The sequence below is a fragment of the Anopheles coluzzii genome, chromosome 2 (assembly GCF_943734685.1).
Source record: "Anopheles coluzzii chromosome 2, AcolN3, whole genome shotgun sequence".
In the NCBI taxonomy this organism is placed as follows: domain Eukaryota; kingdom Metazoa; phylum Arthropoda; class Insecta; order Diptera; family Culicidae; genus Anopheles; species Anopheles coluzzii.
Genome location: NC_064670.1, coordinates 56,504,001 through 56,521,327, shown reverse-complemented (window position 1 = coordinate 56,521,327; position 17,327 = coordinate 56,504,001). Strand labels below are relative to the sequence as shown.

At 42.3% G+C, this 17,327-nt stretch overlaps 2 protein-coding genes across 9 annotated transcripts in view; one reads left to right on the top strand and one right to left on the bottom strand.

Annotated features, from left to right (window-relative positions):
* Positions 1 to 1,954: 1,954 nt before the first annotated feature.
* On the top strand, positions 1,955 to 8,447 carry LOC120954020 (pyruvate kinase-like). Of its 4 annotated transcripts, XM_040374548.2 has the most exons (5): positions 4,494 to 4,608; positions 4,682 to 4,722; positions 6,102 to 7,482; positions 7,647 to 7,803; positions 7,890 to 8,447. In XM_040374548.2, the coding sequence occupies exons 2-5, from the start codon at positions 4,684 to 4,686 to the stop codon at positions 7,900 to 7,902; spliced, it is 1,590 nt and encodes a 529-aa protein (XP_040230482.1). In that variant the 5' UTR covers positions 4,494 to 4,608; positions 4,682 to 4,683; the 3' UTR covers positions 7,903 to 8,447. The 4 variants fall into 4 exon arrangements, with proteins under 4 accessions (XP_040230484.1, XP_040230483.1, XP_040230482.1 ...); XM_040374550.2 differs by lacking the exons at positions 4,494 to 4,608; positions 4,682 to 4,722 and adding an exon at positions 1,955 to 2,131; XM_040374549.2 differs by lacking the exons at positions 4,494 to 4,608; positions 4,682 to 4,722 and adding an exon at positions 2,829 to 3,079.
* A 2,784-nt stretch (positions 8,448 to 11,231) lies between these two features.
* The window catches only part of LOC120949617 (gamma-aminobutyric acid type B receptor subunit 2), a 45,988-nt gene continuing 39,892 nt past the window's right edge, over positions 11,232 to 17,327 (bottom strand). For all 5 annotated transcript variants that reach the window (XM_040367027.2, XM_040367022.2, XM_040367025.2 and 2 more), the window contains exon 12: positions 11,232 to 16,393. In XM_040367027.2, the coding sequence (XP_040222961.2) occupies positions 15,489 to 16,393 (905 nt within the window). In that variant the 3' untranslated portion in view covers positions 11,232 to 15,488. The remainder of the gene's footprint in view (positions 16,394 to 17,327) is intronic.

The following is a 17,327-nucleotide window of genomic DNA, read 5'->3' as shown; positions in this document are numbered from 1 at the left end:
ATATCCGGGCGAGGTTTAGTCCCGAGAAGCCCGGATAAACGGCGCTCCACTCCAAATAGCCAGCTCGTACTTAATAGCTGATTTAGGGCTGTTTAATGAAAAATCGTTCCAGAGTCGTACTTTGTGGCTGATTAAGAGATAGACGGCACTTTGCGGAACTATGGAGCTTTTTAACAGGCACATGGTACTCTTTGGAACTTTGCGGCTGATTAACACTATGTGTAGGGTTCATGATGGAACTTTAAGGCTTGTTAAAAACGTGTACCGAACTTGGTGGAACTTCATAGCTTTTTAATGCATGACATCGGTACAAGATGGGTCTTGTCAAAGTGTCAAAGACAGACTCCGCCAATCATCTCATTGCTGCCGTACAAGTTAGATTAGTTCTTTGAAGAAGGGATTTTGAAGGAAGTGATTGTGATTGTACAGTAAATTATGATACGTTTCGTGTAATTTATGAATATTAAGGGTTTAAAAATATACACATGTACACAAACAAAACAAATCCTGTTGTTTATTTCATCGATGACGCTTGCTTGAAAATAAAACACAAAGAAAAATAATCCCCAGCACCGTAGCTTTAGGAAGCTGCTTAGGCGCTATTTAGAAGGACCGCCTGGAACTTTGATGCTGTTTATCTACTGCAAAAGGCGAATTAGATCAGCGATCTTTAGCGTGCCAAAATGAGCTGCTTAAGCAATTCTGGCTATTTGGGACTGTACACGGTACCTCTTAAGGCCTTATTAGACGGAGGAAAATACTGTCATTTCTCGAATGGCATTTATATGTCAAACTTACCCAAATAGCCAGCTCGAACACCATAGCTGATTTGGGGCTGTTTAACGAAAAACTGATATAATTTTAGCAGCAGCAATTAGATGATTGACGGCATCAGTCTTTGATACTTTGACAAGAGCCACCATGTACCGATGTCATGCATTAAAAAGCTATAAAGTTCCACCAAGTTCGGTACGCTTTCTTAACAAGCCTTCAAGTTCCATCATGAACCATACACATCAGGCTAAACATCCGCAAGGTTCCAAAGAGTACCGTGTGCATGTTAAAAAGCGCCATAGTTCCACAAAGTACTTCTTATCTCTTAATCAGCCACAAAGTACGACATCGCAACAATTTTTCGTAAAACAGCCTCAAATCAGCTATAAAGTTCGAGCTGGCTATTTGGGATGCTTTTTAGTTGAACGCTCGATAGTTGGTTGACAGTTCAATTAAAAAGCATACGTTTGTATCAAAAACCGGTTTTTGAAAATTTCACAAAAATCTCATGGCCTGCCGAGAAAAATTTCATCATTTTTTGGTATGGAAAAACGTGCTAACTAAAAAGCACATATTCAATAGTTGGCAGGGAATCGAAGTTCAACCAGTGAGTTCAGACTGTATTCGATGACATGGCTCGAAATCCTGTATTACAGAAATAAATTAAGAAGAATGTGTTTGCGAATGAACGGAATTTACGAATTAAAACTTTGGAATAGTCCGTAACATTTCTGTGTAACATCACAGGTCTGTGACATGTTAAAAGCTGCCATTTAAAAAATAAAACGGTTCAAACATATCGCGTTGAATAACACGGCTGAATAGAAATGCCATTAAAAATGCATTCCAAACCATTAGCAAGTGAAAGTTGTTATTTGTATTAGAGCAAATATCACATGTACAGTTCTACTGATCACATTTTACTTTTAAAACACCCTGCGCTTGTCTACAATACTTTCTTCTTGCCGATCTTGGGAAGGTCATGGAGGACGATGCAATTTCTGTGTAGGTTATGAAAAAGCATCGTACCATAATTCTCCCGCAATGATCAACTACGCCGTTGCCTCTCCTTTCTCCCAGCCGCGCTAAGTTCATCATATCAGCTAGCATGTGCGACTCGTGCTATTACCCAATGCTGACTCCTCGGTCGGTCGACGAGATGCCTTTCGCGATGATAACTCGCAACGAGTCGTGCTGCTCTCGTCATTCTGTTGACTGGAGCTCGTGCGGCAAGTTGTAAACGTGTCCTACCTATCCTAGCAAGCGTTGACAATTGTAAATCTCGATTATTTGTTTGGTGTTTCCATAAAGTGTTGTCCAGAATTCTTAATTCCGTGAAACGTTGGTTAATAATAAAGTAAGTAATTTCAATTCACCCTAGTCGAAATAAAAAAGTTCGTCCAAAAATATCGTTATCATACACCAGTGGCTGCTGTATTCTGCGCGACTGTAGAGCTTTCGTTGGAATGATTTTTTGTGCCGCAATACCATTAGTTACTATAGTCAATTATCGTTTCTCGACGAACTAAAAATTCCCTGTTCGGTGACAAATGAATGTAAAAGTTCCGGAACGATGAATTTTAATATTGGCGCAAATAAATGGAGGTTTTAAAAATGTATTTACCCGTTTAACCTCTGACTGACCTTCATTCTCGCATCCAGAGAATGACGCGTGCCCCCCTCTCGCAGTTACGCCATGTTTTACAGTTTTGCAAGTATGTGTGCGTACAGTAAGCAGCGACCGGCGTTCCGTTTTGTAATCTTGTGTTTAGGAATAAAATGCAGCCGATATGTTTGTGTGGATGCACCAAACGTACGAAACAAAATGTACTGCCAGTTCTGGCCGTATTATTATGCGATTGATAAACAATAACAACAGTGTATCTAAGCTATTTAGACATTGGTTAGCTCGCGTAAGACCAGCGGCTGTTAGGTGGATCTATCAAACCATCGAACTCGCTATCTTACGCACACTAGCATACACACCTCTCTGTCCAATTGACGCACCAGCTGGTTTCTTTTTTTGCCGGAACACGAATGCCGGTGAAGCAGATCTTACATTCCGTCCGAAGAGTTAGTTGGTTTTCTCACGTGCGTGCTCACCGTTTATGTTCGTCTTCGACATTCGGTTGTTGCGTGATTTCTAGTTGAGTTACACAGTTGTGGCCAGTGTATCCGTGGCAGTGTCTGGTTTATTTTCGGAAGATTGTGAAACTGAAGCCAAGCTTTCGGTTTTGAAGTCCAGCTGCATTGATTGTGGTAGCAGTTTAGCATTTTGTCCCTTATTCAGGAACACACCATGGAGGTACGGTACATGTATTACACCCACATTTTAAAGCAGCGTTTTCTTTTCGTCATTCTTGGTTTAACACTTTTAGAAAAAATATTTACATTGTAAAATTTATTACGTTTTTGTGTAATACTAAAATCACCTAGAACTGCTACGATTGTTAGCAAATTATATTCTGCACAATAACACTACCACACACATATGTTGACATCAGATGATCGGGGTAAGTCAGGGATGATCAACCTCAGGTAGTGTTTCAAAATGTTTGCAACAATTCCTATACAGTTCACGCTCAGTAATCCGCACTTGACTGAATGCGGATTATCAAATGACACATATTGATGTGTTTTTTACTTCTTATATTTCTTACATTTTCGTAGTTTACAAAGAAAGCGGTATTTATTTTTTAATGAAATATCACTACTTTTGACCGAACTGTGCGTATACTGTAAAATACTTGTTGATAGCAGCGAATATAAATGACAAGTCATCTCATTGTGAGCATAATTGAATATTACCTCTTGCAATAGTGTAAAATAATTTGAGAGAAAAGCATATTGAATTTTCGTTTTAAGATGACCTTGAATCTACATAGTTTCTTTCCAGTGTACGCATGCGCTTCATTCGTCCTTCCATGTACAACCGAACCACTGGATGAATTTCACGAAAAGCATGTTCATTTGAAATCCCTCCTGAAATGGGTGCTATAATTTTAATTATCCATCTCCGCTTAGAGCATGGTTTGGGGTATCGTTTTCGTCAACCTGATGGCAAGGATGCTCTAAGATCTATTTTTGAAAACGAATTAAAAGGTGATAGGGAACTGCGAAAACTGCGACGCACACTTGGATATTAGTCTTCCCTGTGTAAAGCAACGGAAGTTTGCGTACAGACAGCAAACATCTGATTTTGTGAGTTATTGTCGTACAACGAAAATGGTAGCGTGTTAAAGTTAGTCGGGAAATGGTACAACATCGTCCTCTGAACCTAGTCCACTGAACGCACTCATTTCCGCAAACTCCGATTTCAAAATGCTCGGGATAGCAGTAAACAGTTGTGTAAAGAATTTGATCGGTCGAAAAGGCTGTAGCGCAGCTGTAATTCTGTTTTCGCGGTCAGATGAAATGATAATTCAACAGCGGCAAAGATTCTCGGGCTGCTTGCCATTTGTCGCCCAGCACGATCGTCAGTTCATCAGTAGCGTTCATGCGCCGATTCACAAATCGTGGCTAAAAGATGGCATTTTACCAACACGGCTGTATTATGAGCCACAAAACCATCACGTACATTCATTTCAGCGGCGACCGTTGAATCGTGCTAACCTCGCCAAAGTGCCAACCTTTACCGCGGTCACCATATCATTATCGATTGCTGGTGCTAAGCAACCGGACGTGAAAAGGTTTGCCTGCTTTTTCGGTGCCAAGTGTGGAACGTTCTCACCCGACTTCCTATTGTCGCGCTCCATCACTCTGTGTGCATCTGGAGTGACGCAACCTAAGCAGCAAATTCAGCAGTTTGTACTGCATCCGGCCGCAAGAAGAAGTGTAATTGAGCTTTTCCCTCGAGCAGGGCCATTCTTTGATTTCCGCTCATTGATAAGTACCTTTAACCGTTCAGGGATGATGGTGTGGGTTTCCGACTACGATTTCGACCCCAAGGTAAGCGGAGCAAGGAGGTGCTTGTGTAAGGAGTCTTCTTGGCGTGCTTTCCGTGTGCATGATGTGCAGTTACGTGTGCTAACACCTATCATCTACCAGCTGGCGATGCTCTGATGCATTATATCGATGATAAATTCCCTGGGATGACACAACTCTTCAGAAACGAGATAACTCATCATGGTGCAGGAAAAAAAAGTGCATACACACATCAACGCAGGAAGAACGGTCAAGGATAAGCAAATTTCGATTTGATGTTTCGGTGCTCATCGTCTTCGTTCGTCGTGCTTTGAGTAACTTGCCAAGACTGTGAGGAAAAAGTGTGCCGAGAAGAAAGAAACTAGATAGCGCTATTTTTAATCCATTTGTTTGCAACTAACCCTTTTTCTGTACGTGCGCTAAGCTGATAGTACATGGTAGTCTTACGTGCAATTACGAGGCGCTTTGTGGACTTCCTTTATGATATGTGCCATCGGTAGTATGATATTATCGTTTAGCTAGTTTCTACTAATATAAAACGCATAGAATAGGAATGTTTTAGAAACGTTGTTTTCGTGTGCAGTAGCGGGCAAATCGACCGGTTGGTTTGCCCTTGACCAAGGACAAGTGAAAAATTATTTTCCTTCGTCGACGCTGCACTTACACGCTACATCGGTGCGTCGTGACGCTCTAGACAGTATTGTATGCGTTATGAGTTGTCTAAATATTGGTCAAACCCCCATTTGCTGATGAATGTATGGGTTTACATGTTTTTCACGTCGTGTACATACAGTTCTATGTTTACTACAAAATCTAAGGTGCAAGAGAGGGAGGTGCAATATACGTGATTTCGTTCTCTAAGATTAGCTCATCCTCTGCAAATGATTAGTATCGTGTAAATGGATTCATCTCGCTTATTCGAAATGTTCGCAAGCCAAACAAATGCAATCTAATTGAAGTTGAATCTGTTGGGTTACGATGCCAGTTGATAGCAAAAGTATTTATATGTTGTGTGCATACACACAAGCGCGTGTCGCATTGTGTTATGTATTGATTACATAAACTATTGATTTTATACCACCACCTATCACAGTGGTATGGTACACATACCCATATACACTACACTGGATGTACACGGTTTCCTTATCAACAATAAACAATGGTGCTAACTTTTATTTCATGAGGCAAACATTAAGTCACCAATGAACACATTTCTAGTGCAGTGCAAAATTTCGAAATGAATCTTCCCTTTAACTAATATTATAACGGCAGAGTGCCTCGATTAGATAAAAATTAAAAGAAATGTGATTGACGTAAATGCATGATGTAGTAGTGCAAAACATTTGTGTTATGATGTGATAAAACGATATTTAACACTCATTTGTTTTTTTATTTTATTTTAGGGTAAAAAAATGAATCCCGAGGCAGTTTCGCATTTAGAGCATATTTGCTCCCTCGATATTGACTCGAAAACGCCATTCGTTCGTCTGTCGGGTATTATCTGTACGATTGGACCGGCCTCGGTTTCGCCAGAAATGCTCGAGAAAATGATGGCTACCGGCATGAACATTGCTCGGCTCAACTTTTCGCACGGTTCTCACGAATATCACGCCAACACAATCAAGAACATCCGCGAAGCTGTCGACAACTACTCGAAGAAACTGGGCAAACCGTTCCCATTGGCCATTGCACTCGACACGAAGGGGCCAGAAATTCGTACCGGTTTAATCGAGGGCAGCGGCACCGGAGAAGTCGAGCTGAAGAAGGGCGAAAAGATTCAGCTGACCACGGACAAGGAGCACTTGGAGAAAGGCACTAAGGATAAAATCTACGTTGATTATGTGAACATCGTGAAGGTGGTCAAACCTGGCGATCATGTGTTCGTTGATGATGGTCTCATTTCGTTGGTGGTGGAAAGTATTTCTGGCGATACGCTTACCTGTACCGTGGAAAACGGTGGCATGTTGGGCTCGCGCAAGGGCGTAAACCTCCCAGGCGTGCCGGTGGATCTCCCGGCTGTGTCGGAAAAGGACAAGTCGGATCTGGCGTTTGGTGTGGAGCAAGGAGTGGACGTCATCTTTGCGTCCTTCATCCGTAACGCTGCTGCGCTAAAGGAAATCCGTACTATTCTTGGTGAGAAGGGAAAACACATCAAGATTATTTCAAAGATTGAAAACCAGCAGGGTATGCAAAATCTGGACAAAATTATTGAAGCAACCGACGGCATTATGGTTGCTCGTGGTGATCTGGGTATCGAAATTCCGGCCGAAAAAGTGTTCTTGGCGCAGAAATCGATGATTGCAAGGTGTAACCGTGCCGGAAAGCCGGTAATCTGTGCCACTCAGATGCTGGAATCTATGATTAAGAAGCCCCGTCCGACTCGTGCTGAAATTTCGGACGTTGCTAACGCCATCATCGACGGTGCGGATTGTGTAATGCTTTCGGGTGAGACCGCCAAGGGCGAATACCCGCTTGAGTGCGTGCTGACGATGGCTAAGACATGCAAGGAAGCGGAAGCTGCCTTGTGGCATCGCAATCTCTTCAAGGATCTGGTCGACACGACGCCAACACCGCTCGACACGGCAGCTTCGATCGCAATTGCCGGTGCCGAGGCCTCGATTAAGAGTCGTGCCGCCGCTATCATCGTCATTACCACCTCTGGCCGTTCGGCGCACTTGATTTCCAAGTATCGACCACGTTGCCCTATTATTGCTGTAACGCGTTTCGCGCAAACCGCACGTCAGTGCCATCTGTACCGAGGCATTTTGCCCGTCATCTATGAGCGTAAGTTTTGCTAAAAGGGCGATATGCTACGGATTTGGGTCTGGCGTTTTTGCAGACAACATGGACAATGTATATCCATGTATATGCCTGCTCCCAACATCATTAGCCACCTGCTTACGTTAGAGGATAGATGATTTCTAATAAATATGTGTCACTCATTTCAGAGCCTGCTATGGAAGATTGGCTGAAGGATGTTGATGCCCGCGTACAGTACGGTATCGAGTTTGGCAAGGAACGTGGATTCCTAAAGCCGGGCAATCCAATCGTAGTTGTTACAGGCTGGAAACAGGGCTCTGGATTTACCAACACCATCCGTGTGATGTACGTATACGATCATTAGATTCGAGAACACTGAAAATAATGATTATCTACTTTTTTTTTAACTTGATCTCGTTTTTCGATTTTAGCAATGTTGAATAAACACAATTCTAAACGTAACACCAGTGCGTCATAAACGGGGTTGGTAAACGGAACCAATTTCCCATTACAGTGTCTAAAACCGTTGTTGGAATGTGTTAAAATAGCAATTCATTTAAAACTAAAAATCTACAACTCCCATTTTACAAATAACACACTCATACACACTTCCCGAGACATACAATGTCCCTTTTTATCGTTCCTTACGTACATGCGGTTTATTTATTATAAACTAATATTTAAATTATTATCCGTATTGTGCAATGTGCGTTAATTGCCTAGCAGCATCAGCAATAGCAAATGCAGCTAAGTAACGACATGAGCATTGCCTTTAGCACATGATTTTTTATCACAAAACAATTATAAAAAAAAGTTTAGGTTTTCGGCGGAACAGATAGTAGGGATATTAGGAAATGCAAAACACAACTATGCATAAACTCCATCATGTGTTGCACTATTATTCACATACCAATAATCATCATTCAACATAAGCGTTGCTGAGTAATAGTTACATTGAAAATGGCAAATAAAAACAGTGAAACTTAAAATGTTTGTGTTCTATTTTTGGTATCCGAAATAGAAACCCCCAAATTAACCAAATTCATTCCCCCCTCCTCATATCGAGTATATCTCATAACCATTTTCACATAACGATCAGATCTCCCCAAATAGCCCCAACAAGTAGCTCATACATGCTGCCAATCTAATGTACTTTTTTATCTCTTAACCTATACCGCTAATGAATGCTGTCTATATCCCCTACGATCATCCGTCACAGGCCCTAAATTTTTTGCCGGAAAGGGTGGGGAGCCCTTCGGCAAATGGTTCTCCAGCTAGGGGCCCCAAGGACCATCTTTCCGGGGGCCATTGTCGCTAAAACTCTGTCTATACACTAATACTTGTAGACATACGGCAAATTAGAGATCTTCGGGGCCCCTAAATCAGCGGGGCCCCAGGCGACCGCCTAGTCCGTCTACCGTTAGATCCGCCACTGTGTTCGGGAACAACTCTTCCGTTACCCTAGAGCAGTGCTTTTTAGGATCGTGGACCACTTGGCTTAGAAAATACCTTTATCGCGACCCACAGCGCTTGAGAGCATACATTTTGTAGACTTAGTCCGAAGTTTTTGATCAAAAATATGTTTAAATCTTATTGTAGACGTGCCTGTTGAAAATTTAAGCTTAATTGTGGGGAAAAAATGCACAATATTTATAGTAAAAAGCTTATCTTTTTCAAAAATAAATTCTTTTGCGGACCACATCTGTTAATGCCACAGACCACAAGTGGTCTGCGGACCACAGGCTGGAGACCACTGCCCTAGAGCGCTCGGTGGCAACCTCTGTTGATCCCTGATCCCACTAGCGATGGGAAAATGAAAATTTCATCGGAATCGATTCAGGCAAACTTCGAAGTTCTCTGGAATCGATTCCGGATAGTAGGTCCATAATCAGTTTCCATAATCGATTCAGGAATCGTAATCGGTTCCGGAATTGGGTTCGCAATCGGAATCGGTTTCGGAATCGAAATCGGCTCCGGCACCGGTCTGGCTCCGAAATCAGGATTGTCTTCGAAACGAAGTCGGTTTCGGCTTCCCCATAGGAATAGACTTTTGAGTCCAATAATACTATCTATTGATAACCGCAAAAAAATTTCATCAAAATCAAAATCAAAATTTACTAGTAAATGATCCATTCTCATCGAGATTCCCAGACTGATTTCGCTTCTGAAACTTCTTATTTCGATTCAAGAACTAATTCCAATTCCGGGGCTAATTCCGTTTCTGCAGGCAATCCTGATTCCGTTATCAGGTCAATCCTGTTTCCGTAATTGCGATTCTCAGGTCAATTCCGATTCCGGAGCCGATTTCGATCTCGTAATCGACTCCAGAGCCGACTTCAGAATCGGCTCCAAAGTCGACTCCGGAATCGGCTCCGAAATCGACTATGAAATCGGAATCGATTTCAGCATCGGAATCGGCTCCAAAATTGATTCCGAACACGGAATCGAAATCGGGTAAATCCGATTCTGTGCCCTAACCACCACTACGCACACACCCAGACACTCAGACACGATCGTGCGTCGATGGCCGACTATCGCTGGCCGAGTGATCGCTACTGCGGGTGTGCGGGCGTGCGTGTGGAAAATTCAAAATGTTTTCAATAAACGGAGATTCAAACGCTGAAGTTCTTGAAGTTAACACCTTTAATTCCAACATCCGAAATAGGACAAAACTCCTAGATTTCCTAGCTAAACATCCCCTTTCGTTTGCCTAGGCTTCCCAACCTTTGGATCAGAGGCATCTAGTGGGAAGAACTGGTTAGTAGGTACAGTGTCAAAGAGTTCGCTGTTTGTTTCTCCTCCGCTACAACCCTGTGACTCTTGCTGAATGCCAATCTAGTGATGGGTAAAGTTGGCAACCATCCGGAATCGACTCCGATCCGACTTCGTTAAATTCGGAATCGACGCCGGAAGGTTAAATTCTGGAATCTCTGGAATATCTGGTCGTCTGGAGTGATCCAGAATCGGCTGCAGATGCAGTCATCCGGAGTCATCTGGAGTCGGCCGAGGTCGGCTTGTATAGGAAGTGCACGCTCAAAGTGAAAGACAAAAAATCAACGAAAGGAAATGTCTAATTACAAACACATTAAACCACACGGCTCCTGTTGTCTCCGACCAACTCCGATTCCGAACAACTCCAGACGATTCCGAACGACTCCGGGCGATTCCGGACGACTCCGGACGACTCTGGACGACTCCAGACGACTCCGGACGAATCCGGACGACTCCAGGCGACTCCGGACGACTCCGGACGACTCAAGGCGACTCCGGGCGATTCCGGACGACTCCGGATGAATCCGGATGACTCCAGGCGACTCCGGACGACTCCGACTCCGGGCGGATCTAGTGGTTCCATTTTGCAATAGTCGGAGTCGGATCCGAGTCGTGGGTGCGCTCCATACAGCACATCACTATGCCAATCCTTCGCGTGGCCTGTCGGAGAAGCTCTGCTCGACATTACCTATAACTGTCGCCTAACCTGACACTCTAGCACAAATCGAATACGACATCGAAAATGAAAAATGTATGGAATTTGACAAGTTCGAGTATTGTTTGTTCGAGATGTCTGATGCACCTCCGTTTAGCACCATTCCATTGTTCGATGTCTGCCAGAGCGCAGCCTATGCTGGTCCTTCCGGATCGGGTTGTCAATACAGCGCCATCTTTATCGTAGTAGCAGTACTATATAGCTTTGAAAATCTCACATGACTCATCGCTTGGGGCAAAAGGTTTTACAAGTGTCCAAAGTAAAATTAAGAAGAAAACTAACATGATTTAAAATTATTTTGCTCGTTTTATTAATTTCCGACTCAAAATCCAATTCATTAAATCGACATGTCTAGTCCTTTTTCATTTAAAAGTACATGATTTCCACGCCATGCTTCTCCCTTCGGGCTTATTACTTGCTCTAGACCAGTCATCTAAATACTTTTTGGTATGATGCAGTAGTGCCATCATGTATGTATCGGTATGTTCCAGTGTACCTGTGTGTGTGTTTGTGTGTGTGTGAGTGTGTGTGTGAGTGTGTGTGTGTGTGTGTATAAATGTGTTACGCTTACAACAAAATGTACTATTCTGCGTTGCGCCTTTGCCGACACACCGGCGGATGATTGACGAGTTTGGCTGTTACGTGTACGTACATCTGTTATGTATGCTTGAATGTTGCAATGTTAATTACATTAATTTGCCGACATATCACTCACTCTTGTGGCTACTGCTGCTAATTTAAGTATTGTACCTAGCCTTTTCTTCTTAAACTAGTCGTAACGTTTTGTATAGCTAGAAGGTATTACCTACATTTTTTTCGTTGGAGCGCTAGCACTGCTCTGCACTTTGTCTCTTTTTTGTCTATTAGAAAATAAAATCAACATTTTATTTGAAACGTTTAACATATGTTTAACCAATCGAACAATACATTAATTTGAAGTGAAACAAATCATCCTACTGTAAACTGCTTTTTGCGCGTTACGTTCCTATTGAGCTTTCGATTGACTGGCCAAAGCGTGTTTATTTAGCCTTTTATCTATTTAAAACGGAATTGATCAGCGTATCGCTCATGATACATTCTCAACATAAGTACAACTCACCCAAGAGTGTCCATTGCGGTGTGTCCTCCGGGATACATACATAATTAACGTGTTTGCAACGATTCTATCTCAACGAGACTGTTTCCTACGTTAGTCGACTAGCCTTTTAATTGATCTAGGATCTCTCAAGCCTACACTAAAAAACCCACACGCCCACTAATTCACAAATGTGTGTGTTCAGTTTGGTTGACTCGTTTACTGAGTGTCATTAGCTGTGTTGTCCTACCTAACATTTTATTTTTGTTTTGCAAGTGCTGTCCTTGTGCAAAACGTCGCACCTGATTTTTTCTACACTTGAGACGGGTCTTCGTTGCATTTACTTTCGCTAGTACAACGCATCTGTTGTACACTTACTTATTACGACCACTTTTGTCTGGGCAATCTTCCAGCCTGTGCATGCACATGATAACGCTCCAGCATTATCGTATATACTGTCAACCAGTCCCGCGCAACCCTGATGTTTTTTTTGCTTTATTAGTAGATTTAATGATAAACAACTCATTCGCATATACGTCTAACTTCGTTCGATGAGCATGGATTAAATGCGATGAAAATTAGCAACAAATCTGTTTTGCTTTTTTTGTGCTGTCGTATATTTTTTGTGGGTTCGTGGATGCAATGAGCAAAGCATTGCAGTTTATGCATTTTCTTTTTGTTATAAACAAAACACTTACGATACGCAAAACTGTAGATAGAAAACTAGATTTGTCATTTTTGTCAAAGCAAAGACCCTGTCCGAAAATGGCCGGTCTGCCCTTTGTATCTTACAACAAACATTAAACAAGTGTTTTTTTTTTAACAATTTTAGTTGCCCTTCTAAATACGACTCACACAACGCAACTAACAATACGGCCAGCCGTTCTTTCTGCAAAAACTGAAACTTTACGCAACTGAAGTGGTTTGCGCATGCAGTGCAATGCGTTATCCTTCCATTTCACTACGTTGCGTGCATCAGTGCGCGATGCGCTTTTGGGTTCCGGTAAAGCGGAATCTCTTTAACATAAATTAACTTATTTGTATTATTTTTGTTGTGCGTTTTACTCGCCTTAATGTACATTTCAATCCGCCCAATACATTCATTGGCAGGTATCCATCGAGAGTATGAAGGAATGTAGCGAAATGATGGAAAAAGAGATTAAAATAAAACTTTAACAACATCAATTTGACATGAAAATTACAATTTCGGTGCATTCAAATGTGTTCGTGTGCGTGCATGTGTGTAAAGTGTGTTATTGTTTGATTTTTTTTGTTTTTGTTTTTTGTTTAATTACAAACCCCCCTACCATACTGCATAATTCGTTTTCGATCGTAGTCCACCATCGATCGAGTGCGCTTGGGTTTGTGTAGTACAAAGTAGTATCTTGTAATGCCATCCAACCATCTATAGTAGAAAGATGATTGTATACGGGTGGGGCAACAATATGTTCGCAATGTTCGCGACTTTTACAAAATGTGCATAAGTTGAGTCAGTGTGACTTGTTTGTTTGTGGTTTTGCATGTGCATGAATGATTGTGATTTTACTCGACATAGAGTGGTGAAGTTGGTGACGGGGGTAAAGGTAAAACTGATAACACAATGGCTAGGCTGCATTTTGTGCACGTGTTGTATGTGTAGTAATAGTAGGAAGACGATTGTACTTATGTTCACCAAGTTTCGCTTAGTCCAATGCTCCGCGGATCTTAGTTTCACTTGCTATCGGATTTTGCTTTCCCCTTGTGGCAACAACGCCACACCTGAGCACGTTCCACGTGACATCGCTGTTCGTCGCAGCAGAAATACTTTTTTTTGTTTTACAATTGCAATCTTTTAGGGGTTTTTTTTTTTGTTGTGTTCCCCACCCCCCCCTTAGTACGTCTAGCACTTGCTGAACGAACACAGTCTGGATTGATTGATATTTTCGGTTATTTTCAGTTGCATTGATTAATTTTTCTAATTTCTTTACATTACATTCCGCACTATGTTCTGCGTTGTTGCATGTTCGTATGTTCGTGCTTCGTCTATCTTTAGTCGCATAGTCCAGTTCAGTGTGCTGACATATGCTCACTAAGGTATGCCTCGATTTAATATTGTGTTCTGTTTTCCTAGCCGATGGCGCACGTGCTGGACATTTCGCTCAGCCGTCTAATTTCTAAGTCATCCAAAATTTATCATATTAGCCTTAAACATCGATTCGATATGGAGATCGTTGAACTTGCAAATGAGAATTAGAAATCTTGCGTTTCTAAAGAAACAAAAACGGCGTTTAATAACACGTATCATGCAAAACAGAGCATAAACACCCATCTCACCTGTAAGATCAAGTAACCATTCGCTGGTAACCCTTCGCAACGCGGCTACATGTAAAGATCGGGTGTGTCAATTGTTACATATTTGTTGCTTACATATGAGGGACCAACCTACCAGCCTGCTGGGTGAGTTGCTCACTCCCCGCGTACTACCTTCCGACATGGGCATGGGTTCGGCTATACTTTAAATGTTTTTTAAATCTATTGTCATATTATGTTTGCACATAAATGAACAAATTCAACACACGATTCAATGCACACTTTTTTGTCTTTCACCTTGGCCGTCTAACAGTCTACAGTAACTGTAACAAAAACACTCTTCTGAGTATCAAAAACCGTGTAAAAACGTGTTTACCCTTGAACGGTACTTGTCCGGCATCGTTTGAACATTTGCATTGGCATTGTGCAAACCCAGCTGTGCAAGTACAAGTGCAATGGAATGCGCAGCAGAGAGTTGCCAACATTACAGTTTCTCCCCGCACGGCCATTCTAACCATCAATCTATCCTAATTTTGTTTTTACTAGCATTTGCTTTGCCGGTTAAATCACTAACAGTCACAATTATCAAAACAATCTATCCTAACGTTTGTTGTCTATTTATTTTACATTGAGTTTTACATTTTTCTGTTCGGTCCCCAGCCCCCCAAAAAAAAAAATAAACGTCACAGAGCTTACGTGCAGAGTATGTACATACTGCTTTACTGATCGCTAACACACAGGTAAGATTTTATCGAATGCTATTCTTCCGTACAATTCCTTCGAATATTTGCCTTGATATCTACAATGCTCGTAACTGTTCCTTTTTTTGTTTACAGAAACTTGATAATTACCCTGTTCTCAGCAGTGTGGAGTGGGTCTAATAACAGTGACAAAGAAAGGAAACAGGACAGGAAATTAGTACAGGTAACTACGTTTTAAACCCAAATCACATCCGTTCTATCTGCACATACGAAGTCAAGACACAAGTCGTTTCTGGTTTATTTCGTTCAACGCGATTATTTGTTTTTTTTTTTTTTGGCGGATCACGGACCCGGATAATTGTACTTCACTATTAGTAAGTACTAACTCTCTCGCACGCCTAGCGCATGAGCAGCGCGTTGATCGTACTCTGTTGGCCAGGAGCGTTTTTTATATGATAAACGTTGCCGCGTGGAAAGTTTACAAATACTCAACAATATCACATTTAATCGATATATTAGGGCAACTGGCGCCTACCATATTTCTTGCTCTATACCTAGACTCCTTTTCGTTAAGCAGCTTGCGGAAGATGGGCAGGATGGCCGTTTCACCATCCAGCAGCTCCGATTCTGAGCACGCACCGTACAGGTTTGGCTTCGAGGCGGAGCCCTCCTTTTTCCGATGCTTGCTAATGTGTCCACCGACACTGCCGCCCGTGCTGCCATCGGCCGTCCCGCGCGAATCACTCGTCCGGTGCTTGCGATCCATCGTGCCTGCTCGCTCCATCCCCGGTGCTACATTCGGTGTCGAGTGATGGTGCGAATGCTGCGACTTGGTTAGCCTTCGTGACGACATCTTGTTGGGTGTAACGTACCCGCCGGCACTCACGCTACCGCCGCCGGCCGTACTGCCGACCATGGAGACGGTCGCCGTCGAGCTGGCCGCCGTCGAGCAGATGGACGAAGAAAAGTTCTGATAGTCGCGCTGCTCCCGTTCACTGTCCGTTTCGCTCTGGCACGCTGTACTCTTATGCTGCTGTTTGTGCCGATGCTTGGTGCGATTCTTTTCCGAAACGCTTCGTTGGATTGGCCCTGGTGAGGTGGTTGCACTATTGTCATAATCGTATTGCTGTTGAGCATGCAGTTGCTGTTGCTGCTGCTGCTGCTGCTGCTGCTGCTGCTGTGGTTGCTGTGGCGTTTGGTTTAGATGTCCATGGTCGGGACAGCGACTCGAGCCCTGATGCGATCGCGGCGATTGTCGCTGGTGCTGCTTGGCATGTGATAGCGTGTGCGTGTCCCAAAGATCACTCTGGGAAACCACAAAGTTACCCTTCAGCGAGGACGTCATCTGTACACTGACGCGCCGTGATCCATCGCTGTTCAAATCTACAATTAAAACACACACATAATCAGTAGTACATATACTGTTATCACTATTAGTAGCTGAAATTGACAGATCGTACATATGTTCCGTCATTTTCCATTGAGCAATTATCGACCATTTAGCCCACTTGCTGATTGAAGGGTTTTAAGCGGTTTTCAACATTTTGGGACACTTTATTTACTCTTTAATACCGGAAATGAACTTTATGTATCGGGAATTGGCTCTACAGGTTCCCTTACAGGACGGTTAAAAAAGTACATTGAAAATTCCTATAGGATTCCAACAGCAGCTTTCCCATCTTCGATCGTAGAGGAACGATAGGGACAGATTGACTAGATAAAACAGTTGCTATAATTTATTTCAAGAGAAGAAGCACATTGAAAATTCCTATAGAATTCCACCAGCCGCTTTCCCAACCTCGATCGAAGAGGAACGATTGGGGCAGGCTGACTAGATAAAACGGTTGCTTTAATATATTTAATTAGTGTACTGCTGAGAAATGTTTTTAAATTTATTACCCTTAGAAGATTTAAGTCGATTGGTCCCATTAATATCGACTTAATATCAACAATTAAATCGAATCTTAAAATTATACTACATTTTACTTTTCCTGGTCAGTAATGCGTAAAATGCGTCATTGTTCAAACATTGAAGGGAACTACCATTTTATGTCATTTTTAGCAACCGTTTCGGTCGAATTTGGGAAATTGGCTGCAAATTAGTATGTGCAAAAAGGATGCCGTATAGTCCACTTCCCGTAAAAAAAGTAAAAAAAAGTGTCCAAAAATTATAAGAACTCTAGAGATGGGAAAAGTGAAGTTTTTGTCGGAATCGATTCCGGCTAGCTCCGCAATTTTCTGGAATCGATTCCGGATAGTAGGTCCGGAATCAGTTTCCAGAATCGATTATGAAATCGGCTTCGAAATCGGAATCGAC